General features: G+C 40.1%; 1 protein-coding gene across 3 annotated transcripts in view; it reads right to left on the bottom strand.

Annotated features, from left to right (window-relative positions):
- Nucleotides 1–14,295, bottom strand: part of NCOA5 (nuclear receptor coactivator 5) — a 31,118-nt gene that overhangs the window by 8,823 nt on the left and 8,000 nt on the right. For 2 of the 3 annotated variants that reach the window (XM_049869181.1, XM_049869180.1), the window contains exons 2-3: nt 10,319–10,385; nt 851–1,186 (exon numbers count right to left, since the gene is read on the bottom strand). In XM_049869181.1, the coding sequence (XP_049725138.1) occupies nt 851–1,186; nt 10,319–10,356 (374 nt within the window). In that variant the 5' untranslated portion in view covers nt 10,357–10,385. The remainder of the gene's footprint in view (nt 1–850; nt 1,187–10,318; nt 10,386–14,295) is intronic. The other variant, XM_049869179.1, reaches the window with a different exon arrangement.

Raw genomic sequence — 14,295 nt, 5'->3', positions numbered from 1 at the left:
AATTCTTCAACATCTGGTCCCCTCTGAGGAAAATAAGCATAGTAAGACACGGGAGTTTGGGATCAGACGAACGAGGCTTCCATCTGGGATTCACTGCTCATCAGCTCTGTGGCTACAGCTAAGTTACTCTGCGTCACAAAACAACTGAGGGGATGAACAGAGATGATGTACCTTAAACGGTTAGCATAGTCCCCAGCACATAGTAAGTGCAAAATAACTGGTAGTAATTACCGGTATTAGTTTTTAAGAAGTAATTCCCATAACTCCTCCCTGTGCTTCTGCACTGCCAGCACACTTTGCATTCTCTTTTTCCATTTGCATAATGCTGCCTTTCACAGGTCACAGAGACCTAAATTCATTCACTCAGCCCAATTCACCAGTCATTCACACATTCAGCAAATATTTATTGACCAGCACCTACCACTTGTGATAGACACTGGCAAGGCTGATAGTCACTAGCCTTACAGAACCTCTCTCTTTTTTACTGTGGTGGAAATACACGTAACAAAACATATACCATCTCGACAGTCTCCACCTGTACAATTCAGTGACACTGACCACACTCTTCAAGTTGTACTACTTTTCCCAATCATTCCACCATGATTAACATGAACTCAACGCTCCCTAAGCAAAAACTCTCCCTTTCCCCATCCCTCTCACTCCTGGTAACCACTATTAAGCTTTGATTTCTATAGGTTTGCTTATTTCATGTAAATGAGATCATACTTTTCTGACTGACTTATTTCACTCAGCATGTTTCCAAGATTCACCCTTACAAAACTTTTGATTAATTCAGCAGAACAAAAAGCCTCTTAAAAAAAATTAAAGAGCAGAATGACCATGTACGTACCTGTACATGGGATCTCGGGAGTCTCTCATGTCTCTGTATCTGTCATACACAGGGTCCCGGTGATCTCGAAAATCCCTAGTGTCTCTCAGATCACGGAAGTCTCTAAAATCCCTCATGTCTCGAGCATCACGCATGCTTCTGCTGTCTCGGTGGTCCCGCATGTCTCTGCTATCCCGGTGGTCCCGCATGTCTCTGCTGTCCCGGGGGTCCCGCATGTCTCGGGGGTCCCGGGCATCCCGGCCATTTCTGCCATCCCTGGGCTCTCTCCTTGGACTTCCTCGAATTGGGGAGCGATCATGCCTCGAATCTCGACCATCTCCAAAGCCATATGGATCCCTGTGGGAGGGAGTGAGAAGATGCTAAGACAAAAGAATGGAAGGTAGCCAACTCTTCAGCTCTTATAGGAGGAAGTCCCCACTTGCCAAACATTTTTTTCTCCAAAGCACGGCAGTCAAACAGTGAGAACATGAATAAAATTTTAAGGACAGTCACCCATGTAGTCAGCAGATAAAGGCTAGCAGGCTCTAGAATCTCAAGATTAGGATGGACATCAAAGAAAGAATGAATGACCAAAGTCAAAGGTTTTGACTGAGGCAATCGTGTTCATCAGGCTTCAGGGGATAATTCAGCACTCCTTATGCATGACAAACTATCATATCAATCTCAACAGGTTTTTAAAGTGAAGGTGCCTAAAATCTATATTCTCCCACCAAACTTGTTTAAAAGAGATTTAAAAAGGGAGGAAATGTTAGAGGGTGCAGTAAGGGGCAAGGCTCAATGAAAAACAGCAAAGGGCACAATCTCACACAAAGTAATGGTGATCAAAGCAGCTGTCCTTACAGTACAGAAAACTCCACTTACAGTATCTACCACGGTAATCAAATTAAAGGGAAAAAAAGGGAGAGAAAGCACAAGATGATACAGTAAAAGTTAAAAACAATCAGTTTCTCTGCCTTTTCAACATAGCTACTGAATCTCTCAATTTGAGGGTTTATATAGAAACCTGGCTTCTTTTTGCCCAAGTTTTTTTGTTTTTAAACAGTGCTTGAAGTCAGAGATATGCCTGGGCTGCTCTGGCTCAATGCTCTTCAGGAGACGTTCCACCCCACTGGGAACTCATCTCCAGCAGATCTAAAATTAAACTTCTTCCTCCATCAGTTGCATTTCTGATTTCACTTCTGCCAAAAATCATCTTGTCAAGTTACCAATGTTTAAGCTCTTGAAAGTTAACTTTGATTCTTCCTTTCCTATCTCCACTAAGTAACTAAAGTCTTGTTCATTTTTTGTTCCATTCCCACTGGATTCAGGAGTCCAATCTAAGCCCTTATTTCTATGCTGGCACCATCACACGAGTTTCCAAAAACAAAACAGAAACAAATCTTCCATATTTCAATTCGTTCAACACATAAATATCAGATTAACCACCCTAACATGCCAATTTCCACCTGTTGCCAACTGCACTTGTCTGTCAAGCCTCTGGGCACTCCTCTCCAACAAATCTGGTCCCTTGTCAAATATTATCTCCTAACATACCTCATGCACAGCTACCACACATCTGTCAACGGAGGCCTCAGACTAAGACAAACTAGGAAGAAGAGCCTGGTGACCTACTTTCAAAAATCAGCCAACAAAAACCCTGTGGATCAGAACGATTCAACCCACAACAGATCATGAATGGTGCGGGATCGGGCAGCATTCCATTCACTTGTATACAGTGTCACCTGGAGTGTGAAGGCTGACTCAATGGCAGCTAACATTTCTCGACATAAACCCCTCACAGTTCTACTCAAGCCGTTCTTATGACTAAACTCGCAGAACATATTTATTTCCATTTTTTAAAATATGGTTTCTTTCCTGTACAAAGTATTACCCAAATCTCACTGGCAAGTCCATGTTCCATGTCTTCCAAGAAGTCTTTCCTAACCTTCCCAGTAACTGCTGGTCTCTCCTGCAGTTCAGCTTTTAGAGCACTTAATACTTCCATTATTCATCTTGATCCTAGCATAAACATTGGTAAACACTTTTTAAAAAATTATGCAATATTTTTTACTGTTGCAGAAATTATACATAGCAGTACATCAACCATTTCTACATGTGTGATACAGTGACATTCTTCAAGCTGTACAACCATTCTCACCCTCCTTTTCCAAATTGTTCCACCTTCATTAACATAAGCTTACTGCCCACAAGCTTCCTTTCTAGGCTTTTGAGTTGCTCTTGTCAATTTGATCCCATATACATCAGTTCTTTAATAAAAGAGCACAATGCTCAAAGCAGGTATTTCCTTATTAAGGTATTTACTTTTTTTATGATAATGTTTTATCTGATCCACTTTAAGGATGACCTCCTCCATAAAACCTGCCCTGAATTCTTGATCTTTCCCAACAAATATACTCCTCCTCCAGTCCTTTTCCTTTACAAACAGCAAATCCACCCACTTAATTGCTCAAACCAGGAAACTGGGAGTCATTCCTTCCTTAACGCTCTATCTAACTCTTGCAACTACACTTCCAAATCCTGTTAATTCTTTCTCTAACACTGGCATCAATTCTGTCCACTCTTCTTTACTGCCACTAGTATCACTGAAGGCCAACCCGTAATCACCCTTCACCAAAACCAAAGCAAGTTTTCTAAAGTAGTCTCCCCATTTCTGCTCTTGCCTCTGTATCTTTTAAAAACATAAAACCCTTCACTTGTTTCTCATAGTATTTAGAAGAAACCCACAATCTCTACCGAGGTCAGTAAGGTCTTGCATGACCTTGGCTCCTGTCTTGTCACTCTCATCTCACCCTTTCCACGGCCCACCACTCTCCCATGCTGGCCTTTCAGTTGTAGCTAGCCAAGGTCTTTCCCGATCCCTCTACTTGAGCAGCATACTCATTTTCTAGGTCTCAGCACAAGTATCCCTTACTTAGATTATCTCCTGGATTCTGTTTAAAAATTTACTCTCTACCCCTATATTCTGGCCATTCTCTTATAGCAATTCTATTACTGCACTTATCACACTTCTGTTAATTATTTGTTTATGTGACTTCCCTACCAAACAATACGCTCTCTTGAAGCCTTTGTATTCCTGGGACACAGCATGGAGTTCAGTAAATATTTAATGAACGGAATTATTCAACTGAACCATAAGCTCCTCACGAACAGGCACTATGCTTTGTTTATACTTCTTTCATCTACCATAGCCTCACATACTAGCCATTCATCATGATGCCATTAGCTTGGTAGAAAATCTGCTTTTCACTTACCTACGCTGGCATAGCAAAAGCAATTTAAATGCCAATTCTGCTTCTGTGAAAAGTCCTGGTCATACATTTTAAGGCTCGCTAGCATTCCTGATTTGTGGGAGCCAACATATGGGAAACCAGGGAATTCAAATGATAGCTAACATTATTTTTATTAGAATAAAATGCAGACTAACCAAGGTTCTTACTTGAACTTTTCCCATTATGCCATATCATCCCCCTAACATGTGGGACATCTGCTGTACTGTATGCAGACAAACACTCAGATTCAAAGGAAGGGACAATTACAAAGTATTTTTGGATTATTAAAGATTGGCAGATAAACCTGCCTTTGGGAGCAGTCAGAAGCAGTCAGAGGTGGAATCAGATTTCGTGTTCCTGGCAATCAGGGTTGAGAGTGATCACTGAACTGACAGACCAGGCACCACATACAAAGCCTTGGGCTGGTAGAAATGGGGGTGGGGAAGCAGATAATAATGACATGTCAGAGCATGTTATTCACAGCCTTAGAGAAATTATAAATGCCGTGTTTGGTTCTCATTCTTTTGAATCCACTGAAAAACCTTACTTACCTGTCAGAGTCCATCCCTTGAGGTTAACTAGTCATCCCTTGAGGTTGACTATAACCTTAGATTCCCAAAGATTGGGTTCACATTCTCCCTTTCCCTGAAAGAATCCAAGGTCCATGTGCAACAAAACTACCCCTCCCCAATTGCCTTCTGGGTAAAAATGTAAAATAGGTGATATCCACAAGGGAGAAAAGAACCAAAGGAGCAGTGGAAGTAGGGACAGAGAAGATAATTCTCTAAAATGAAAAGGCAAAGCTTTTTCCTTTCTCTTAAAGATGAACAGTATGGTAGGCTGCTGCTCATCTGGACACAAAAACAAAACAAAAAATCCTTTAGGGTCACATTTTTAGATCCAAACAAAGAGCTCCCCAGAACAAAAGGGCTCCTGCTACTGGCCCCAACATCTTTCTCAAAACAAGAACACAGCTAACAAAAGGGTAGTACATTGTGCAGGACTCGGAGTGCCACAAGGACAAAGCATAAGAGGCTTGGGCTCAGATAACAAGTGGGTTAGAAGCAGATTTATGGGTCATAGTAAGGTGTGCACTGTCATGCCATGGCACCAGAGGTATTTTACTAAAGGAGACCAGATGCCACAACACCCTTAGGTCACTGGAGGCTAAAAAGAAACTAAATAGCTAAATACATTTCAGCACTGAAGTCCACAAATTGAAAGCAAACACAACTAAAAATCTGCTGTAAATTCCTCAGCTACTCAGCTGCGGGAAAAAAAAAAGGTAAACGTTTTTTGCCTTGAGAGAAATAGTCACATCACCTGGAAACATTTGAGAGGTAACAGGGAGATGGGTAAGGGGAAAAACCATAGCTCAGATGGCAAATGTTGTGCTTCCGGTACAGCTGCTTCTCTTCCCGGGGACTAAAGGGGGTATGTAGAGCACAAGACATTTGCCAAGCCTACAGAGTAAAACTGGTAAGATGATCATCTCGGAGGCTCTTGATGGACTTCAAGCTTCTCTTTGACTAGAGACTGAAATCTCAGGTCCAGGATGGTGTTCTTTAGCCCTGGCTGTACAGGTCAGGGAGAAAGGCCACTTCCTTTTCTGCAGAGGTCTTTCTTCCTTTCTGTTCACCACAGTATTTTCCTTGAGAGGGCCAGCCTTTCTTGCCTTTGAAAAAAATTCTTCAGCAGCTCCTCAAACTTCTAGTCCATCACAGACTCTGTCCACAATCTGAACAGCTGGATGCTGTGCGATGCTGACCCCTGACTACAATGGCTCCACATTACCATCAGAAACAGAGACAGAATGTCGCCATTAGAAGCAGGTAGGATATGGGTGCAACGAGACATCAACTTCACAAATCCAAATTTTGTACTGCTCATGCTTCTTCCTTAGAGGCATGCTGATGAATTTTCTCAGGCACGAATGTGACTTTCCTGTTGGCAGCGGTGGCACTTGCTGAGAACTGATGATTCTTCTTCAAGTATTAGTACAGAGGTAATCACAACTGGGTATCTTTAATCGTGAGGCCCACCTAGAGCTAGGGCTGTTTCATATCCAAGGAGTAAGCAGTTATCAAAGGAATTACGGAAACTTGTCTACAGCCAGGTTATTTCTGATGAGCCAATCCCCAATGACTTTCACGAAAGAGGCACCATGCCTAATACTCTTCACAAATGTATGGGGGAACACCTTTGCAGAGCTTTTGATGTACATGAATTCATTCTATTTACTCTTCTTTAGGTCATATGGAAAGGTTTAGAAAATACAGTTTACTATTAATACTTGGAGACCACATCTTTGTAGGGATGTGCTCCAAGACCTGGACTGCAAAGCCGTTAAGCTAAAGATGGAAAGTGAGAACATTTGAGGTACAACCAGAATTATGATCCAGTTTTTGAAGGACTAATGCACAGCAGCAATACTAGACAACTTGCATGGTAACGATGCAGTGTGCTCAGAGGAGTCCAAATGAAGTGGCTGAGGGTTAAGTGATAAGAATTCAGGCTGAAATCTGATCCAGAGCAGGGGTCCCTGATGCAGAGTTCTGTGCTTAGCTGGGCCAATACTGTCAGAATTACACATTGACAGCAGATTCATTAGGGAGACACATTACTGAACAGAGAGCAAAGGCAGCAGAAATACGGCTTACAGACTTTTAAAGAGGTGATAATCCTGTGAAAACTCAAAAAAGATATGTGGGTGTTTTGACATCCCGGAGTAAAGTCCAGTAAAACAAGGTGTTACGAAGGTCTGCCAGCATGCTCAAAAACAATTTTCTTATTAAAAGTAGACAGCACTGAAGACATAAAGGTACAACCTCAGGGAAATTTTGCTATAGGTACAATGTTTTTTTCTTGTGAACAATGCAATCTATACGCTGGGCACATCAAACTATTAGGGCTTCCAAACGAAGGCAGTTTGTTTGGTGACAACATATTGGTACGTTCCAAATTAGCTTAAGGCTTTGAACGGAAGGATGCATCCAGAGTGAGAGTAATACCCACATTCGCCCTCAGAGAAATGAGTACTCTTCCAGACTAATCATTCATTAACCACCTTGCCTACTTATTACATTTTATTCTAGCACTACTGCTACACCTTAAGTGATAATGCATGATCAGGGCAATGACGAAAACGTTAGTGTTCTATTTTGAATATAACGTTCAATTTGTCTGGTTTTAGGGGCTTTTTTTTTTTTTTTAAGGTAAAACTACTGGGACTGTGGTCAGATTTTAGATGCGGCTCAGAACAGATTTTATAAAATGTGAACATCCCTCTTCCCTGATGCAAATAAGTATGACTATTTGGAAGTTCATGTTAAATAACATGCTGAGGAACCCAGTTAGGGATATATCACCAAAGGGATGACTGATTCTTAATGGAATTTGAATTAGCCTCGCTGTTCCTCCTGCTGATTGTAAATAACGTAAGAAGCCACTGCTCTACCCACAACTCCAAACAACCTCATTTTAGAATTTATTTCTGAGGAAGGTGCCATTTTAAACGGTATATAAGGGTGACTTACATATTTATCTTTATATTTCTCCTTATCTATCTGGTAGCTCATTTTTAAAAGGTCCTCTCCAATGTTGTCTGTATTATGTGTTTGTTTTTCCTACTTATTAAAAAATAAATAAAAAGCATAAAGCTATTTCTTCCCTTACAGGTGAAATTATGGATCTGTATTTCAGGTTGGGATGAAATTAATCCTTTAAATTTAACACACTGGCAATGGCTATACTGGATTCCAACCAGGGAAGTTGGTTATTTCCCCAACACTGTCAATATTCGTTGAATATAATTAACTCCAAATGTTAAAAGCATTTGGATAAGTATCATTAATAGGATGATATAAAACACCCTTCTCAATCCATTACACAAACAAGAGATACTCTCTGTTCTGCAATGTGCCCAGTTTACTTGCCCACAGAAACACAGACATTATCCAGAGATCACAAGTACTATGCGGACAAGAAAGGAGGATTTTACTGGTGGAGTAAGTGTCTTTATAGTCACAAATTCCACACTCCTTCTGGTAACTCACCTAGTTCAGAAACTTACAGAGCACACATTAGAGTGCCTTGGAAATTGAACACACACCCTATCTCCTTTCACACCATTTGGCCATCACCGTTTCCAATGGGAGCCCTGTATTTCTGTTTTTTTTTTTTGGGTGCAGATGAATACTTGCCATAGAAGTACTATGTACAATATATTGGTAACAAAAAGCAGGGTTCAAGTTAAGAGAAAAATGGTGCATGTGTATGTACTTTTTTTCCAAAAAAAATTTTTTATTGTGCTTAAGATGAAGGTTTACAGAGCAAATCTGTTTCTTATTAAACAATTAATACACATATTATTTTCTGACATTGCTTGCCAACCCCACGACATGTCAACACTCTCCCCTTCTCGACTCTGGGTTCCCTGTTACCAGCTTTCCTATATGCTCCTGCCTTCTCATCCTTGCACCTGGGCTGGTGTGCCCATTTAATCTTGTTTTGTTTTATGGGTTTGTCTAACCTTTGGCTGAAGGGTCAACCTCAGGAGTGACTTTAATACTGAGTTAAAAGGGTGTCTGGGGACCATACTCACAGAGTTTCTCCAGTCTCTGTCAGACCAGTTGGGAGCCCTGCATTTCTGACCAGTAGGTATAAACTTTTATCCACCTGTACTCCATGTTTATTGGCGCAATGGGGAGCAACACAGATGGTACTGCCCAACATGTGCAGCTTGGTTATATGCACCCTAACATAAGCAGACATTATATGGAAATGCCAAAGTTCTGCAGGATTCATTTACGTTCTTCAGGAGATGCACAATAAACATGGCATTTACCTGAAGCTTAGGCATTCCTTATGGTGTCAGAGAGAACAAATGAAATACCCATGTACCTACCCCCTTCTACAGTGTTACCGATGGCATTCATCTGACAGTTGTAGTGTAGCTGTAGCTACGGTATTGGACTCAACTTCTCTGCACAGGCATAGTGGACAAAAAATCCAGCTGAAATCAGCAGCATTACTTGCCCCTAGGGTCTGCTTGAATGCTGCAGACATGTGTAATCTACTCCTGGTAGCTACAGCAGACCCTTCATATCCAAGTACGGGCATGTACACCACACATACTGCAGTTATTCTTTCTTAAAAGTAGGTAACAAAGTATAGGTGTTTCTGCCCAAAAATGGGACAGTTGTATGCTACATGTAAGTGCTCAGTCAGTTGTCCTAGGAAGCTAACAGTACAGACCACGACTCACTGTACCCAGCAATATTCAGTTCACTATGGTGGCATGTAGTTTGTTGTAGAAAACTGACATTTTTACTTAGAGGCAAAGGCAAAACCCATACGAGTACCCACTTGGGCACCGAAAGAGACAGGAGATACGAAATGTATCTATCTGCAATCCATACAAAACTGCACACACTGCATCCACTTGTGTTCTGTCATGGGTCAGTTTGGATACTATATACTCATCTTTGACGTAAATGGCAACATCAATAAGGCTCCTCTTTGCGAGAAGGGCCCAACTTAACGCATGTCTGGAGGGTCCCTATCAGGACTATCTCTTTTGTATATACTAGGAGGAAGAATATATTGGGAAAATGTCCTCTATTTCCAGGAAAGCTAAAAAAAAAAAAAAAAAAGGGAGACTTCCAAGAAGTGAAGGGTTTTTGCCCCTTTTTTTTTATTTCCCCTCAAATAGGTAACCCAAGCGTGCGAGCAAACAGGGAATGTGCAGTACAGCACAGGCACAGCAGCAATCTCTTTCCGTAAACCTGGGTTAACATCTGGACCAGCAGCCATTTGGAACGAAGAGTTGAATCTCTCCTGCCCACTGCAATGCAGCGTGACATACACCAATCACCCTGGGGCACTCCTCCTGATGTGGAGGCTCCCATTGACACGTGAGCTGGGGACAAACAGAGGTTTGTCCTCTTCCAGTTGCCTGCAACTCATGTTGCAAGCTGTACTTGCTGGGTTTGCCACCGAAAACACAAAGCTTCCTCTGTATCTCCTGATGTATGTTTAAAAAAAGCCGCAAGGCCCTTCACACAAGGTTCATGTTCTTATTGTTTGCTTGAGCATTCTGATTTGTTGGGGGAAGAAAAGACCCTTGATGTACGAAGTTGGGCTTAACTCCCCAGAGCCCAACTCTCCCAAGGTAACTCACTGCTTCAGGGTACTTTACCTTCGTGTGGGACTGGGTCTTGATGGAGCCGTATTCATACTTCTTCTTTCCGCTGCCTTATTAATATCTGAAAAGAATAATCAACCCATCTGTTCAATGCTACGGAATAAAAACAAGATCATCAGCACATTTCAAATGAAAGCAACAACAAAAATTACAATGACAACCAGATGGTGTAAGAAAATCCATTCAGCAGAGACACACTGTCACTTGGGCAATTTTTATTATTAAGTTAAGGCAGTACATTGTCACGGCTTGGGAAGGAATATCCCTCAGTTTTCTAGCTAACACGTAATTTCTGTAAAACTGATTATTTCAATGCTTTAGCACTCTGTCAACCCCTAAACCTAACACCTTCCCCCTCCAAAGGAGGCAAGGATTGTTTTTTAAACTCTTAGCGAGAGCCAGCTATAAGATTCTTTTTTGGGGGAAGAGTGAGGAAAGATAAGAGAGTTAAAAAAAAAAAAGAGAGAGAAAGAAAGAAAGCAAAGGCAATTAATTCTATTTTATGATACAGAGAAGTTAAGAGCCAACTGCAACCTGTAGTCCTAAACTTCTAGAGTCCATGAAGCAAAGCCTCCTTTTAGTGTGCCCTGTGTTGCATTCCACTGAACAGAATCTTCAAGAATGAGATGTACGAAAGGAATGGATTATTATTTTTTAAACAAGGAATATGACCTGTTAATATCTACCACCTTTATAGGTAGGTGACGGAGAATAAGAATTGTCATTTGTTGTCGAGTCTATTTTGACTCATAGCAACCCTACAGGATAGAGCAGAGCGGCTGGTTGGATTTGAACTGCCCACCTTTTGGTTAGCGGTCAAGCTCTTAACCACCGTGCCACCATGGCTCCTTTGGTATATAAGGGTTAGGTAATAAAACACTCCTCATAATAAGTTCCCCTTTAGAGAAGCTTAGCATATACAACTAGATAGGGGAGAACAGTGGGATCGCAAGCTTTGTGGAAAAGCCAGTTTGTGCAGTTAAACCTGGCTTTACTAAAAACAAAAGAAACATGCTTTGTAAAAACTGAATAATAAAAACACTATTAAGAACTGATGAGATATCTAGAGAAATATACTAATTTATGTCCAAAAATAACAACTGACAATTTTTATGGCTTAAAGATAAATAGCTGCATTAAAAATTTCATGCTGCAGTTAAATGAAACAAAACTGCTTCCTACTACAGAGTAGTTTTGTTCCCTTGTTCTATATTAAGCAATTAATAATGTATCTAATGATACCAAATGGTATTAAGCACTCACATAATTACAGTGCTTTAAAATAGTAATTACGTATTTAAAAAATTCCCACCCAGACTCCTATCACAGAAAGATCACAGTAACAACAAGAAACTTCAGAGGTCTGGTATAGATTTTACCCCGCTATTTTTTTTTATATTGCCGACTTCTGAGTTCCTGAGCTCCTGCTCAAGTGAGAATAATCTTCAGTTCCATTTAAAAATGAGAAGTCTCTATCACATATAGGAGGAGAACAGCTTTTGACAAAACTGAAGATAACATAAATCTAAACGCTCAGAGAAGCATATTCTACCTCGGCTGCCTCTTACCTTTTCAGTCAAGCAGACACTGGCTATACCCATTGCCTCTGAGTCGATTCCAGCTCAGCAACCTTACAGGACAGAGCAGAACTGCCCCACAGGGTTTACTGGCTATAGTCTCTCATTTTTAAAAAACGAGGAAGTATTTTCTGTATAAGGCTTGGCTAGTGATATCTGACCATGGCTTTGTTAATGCATGTGGCACTTTAACAATTTACAACTCTTGAAGTTCACTAATGTCTGAATTACATATTATGTAATGGCAGGCTTTATAGGTAAAACCTAGTTCTTTTATTAATATATAATTGTGAAGAACACCAGTTCAGGTTGGAAGAACCTACTGATCTAGTCTGCTCACTTTCTTTGTACCACTTTCTAATATATGGTACTATGATACTAAGAGAAGCACAAAATATGTGTTTGATTATTTAAATAGTTTTCAAAGTATCTCAAACATTCAGAGTGGGTGATATGTGACCATGGCTTTGGAGATTAAGATCTCTTTTAAATAAATACCGTATTGCCTAGCAGGATTCCATATATCATTAAATCATCTTGGGAATAAAGAAAACTCATCCAAACATAGACTTGACCTGGCAAACATTTTGGTGAGAGCACAGGACATATGGTACATGGTAAGTTTCTATTAATGCTGTAATTTGTTCTTAATGTATCAAAAGGACTATTACACTGTATAATTCTACCCAGTTCTCCCAAAGCCTACATATAGGATTAAAGAGGTAGTATATTAAATACCGTTGGAGCAAAACTGGTTCTAATTTGAATGTAACTACTTTATTTTGGAGGTTGGTGAAAATTTTTTGCAATTACTTGAAAGATTAAAAAACATTTACCAGTGTATCTTTAAACCATTTTTATTATAATTTGCCCTTTAGTACATATTTTCATTGAGTAGTCCAAAGCAATATATTTGGATGGTGTGGCTTACTATTTGTTCCTTTTGCAAAAAAGAGAACTCTCAACCATTTTCTTAATTTCAGGGTTCAGCCAACTTTTCCTGTGGCTTGTCAAGTGTTCATTTATCCTTCCCCCTCCCCATTTAAGAGTTCCTTTAATGTTCATCTTGGGTGAGATATGGAGAAATGGAAATTTTTAATAGTCTCATTTCCATCCAAGAGCACTGCTAAGGCTAGGGTAGGGTTGGGGGACATTTTCAGTGCGTTATGAAAACAAAACCACCAACATTACCACCAATCTCCACACACAAAAAAAATCTTTCCACATGTATCCATAGAACTTTTGGAGCACCTATGAGTTCAGAAATACAAGGAGAGAGAAGCTACCAAAAGTACAAATAACTTCAGGGAGCTGATCACAGCACATAAGCAAAGATTTAAGGGGGTGACAAAAAACATGCTCCATTACAATTCTCTGTCATACAACTTGAAAATCCATCAATTGGAGGTTTATGAGAGCATGGTTTTCTTTAAAAATGCAATCTGGGACTGGTAAAGGGGCTTTTGTATTAAACAGTTTAATCAGATTATTTTCTTCGTAAATCCTTACAGGAATACATAATCTATAGTCAAGAAAAGAGAAACGATGTCAATGTAAAGGAGAAGGGCAGGAGGAAAGGAAAGATAATTTGGGGACCTTTCTGAACACCAGCCAGGGAACTATGATTGGAGAAGAAAGAAGTTTATCAACAAGAGGGCAGTGGCAACTTGGTAGTCCTCCAAGGAGAGAGAAATGCCTGCTCTGCGTAGAAAAAGCAAAGAAACGGTGCTTCTTTTCCCTCCTATTATACTTTTATCTATAGGGTCGCTATGAGTCAGCAACAACTTGATGGCAACAGGGATACTTTTATCTTGACCAACTGCCCCTAAGACCAAAAGTCAGTCTCAGTGTCTCTTTCACCTCAGCTTGGGTGGTACTTCTAAACTTTGTTCGTTATATAAGCAATGTGAATGTCATTCAAAATTATCGTAATCACCATGAAGTGTTTAACTTTGCCACTATAATTTCCAACTGGTCTTCTGAAAAACAGTTAAAAGCACTGCTCAGTTAAGGATTTTTAGACAAGAAAAATACTTCCTTTTCATAAAGGAAAAAGAACAGAAAATAATCAAGAAAACATGATGCTATACAGGAAGTGGCAGAGCTGTTTTAAACCACAAAGGAATGGGGTGAAGAACTCCCAAAGAAAGACAAAATACTTAATCTACAATTTATTTTAGACTATATGCCAGTGTTCACACAATGGTCCTTGGAAAATGCTATAAATAAAAATGCATCTTTCATTCGTAGTACCAAGAACTGCTTTTCCTACCTATTTTTTAATCGTACCATCATAAAACCACTCTTTTCACCTTAAAATCTGTTTCTGTACTTCACAGGCTATAGCAATGAAAACCAACAAGGACTAGAACTAACAAGAGCAGTATGAACCAC

Source organism: Elephas maximus, chromosome 25 (assembly GCF_024166365.1).
Source record: "Elephas maximus indicus isolate mEleMax1 chromosome 25, mEleMax1 primary haplotype, whole genome shotgun sequence".
Taxonomy (NCBI): Eukaryota; Metazoa; Chordata; class Mammalia; order Proboscidea; family Elephantidae; genus Elephas; species Elephas maximus.
Note: the sequence above shows the minus strand (reverse complement) of the source record. Positions and strands in the feature narration are given on the sequence as shown.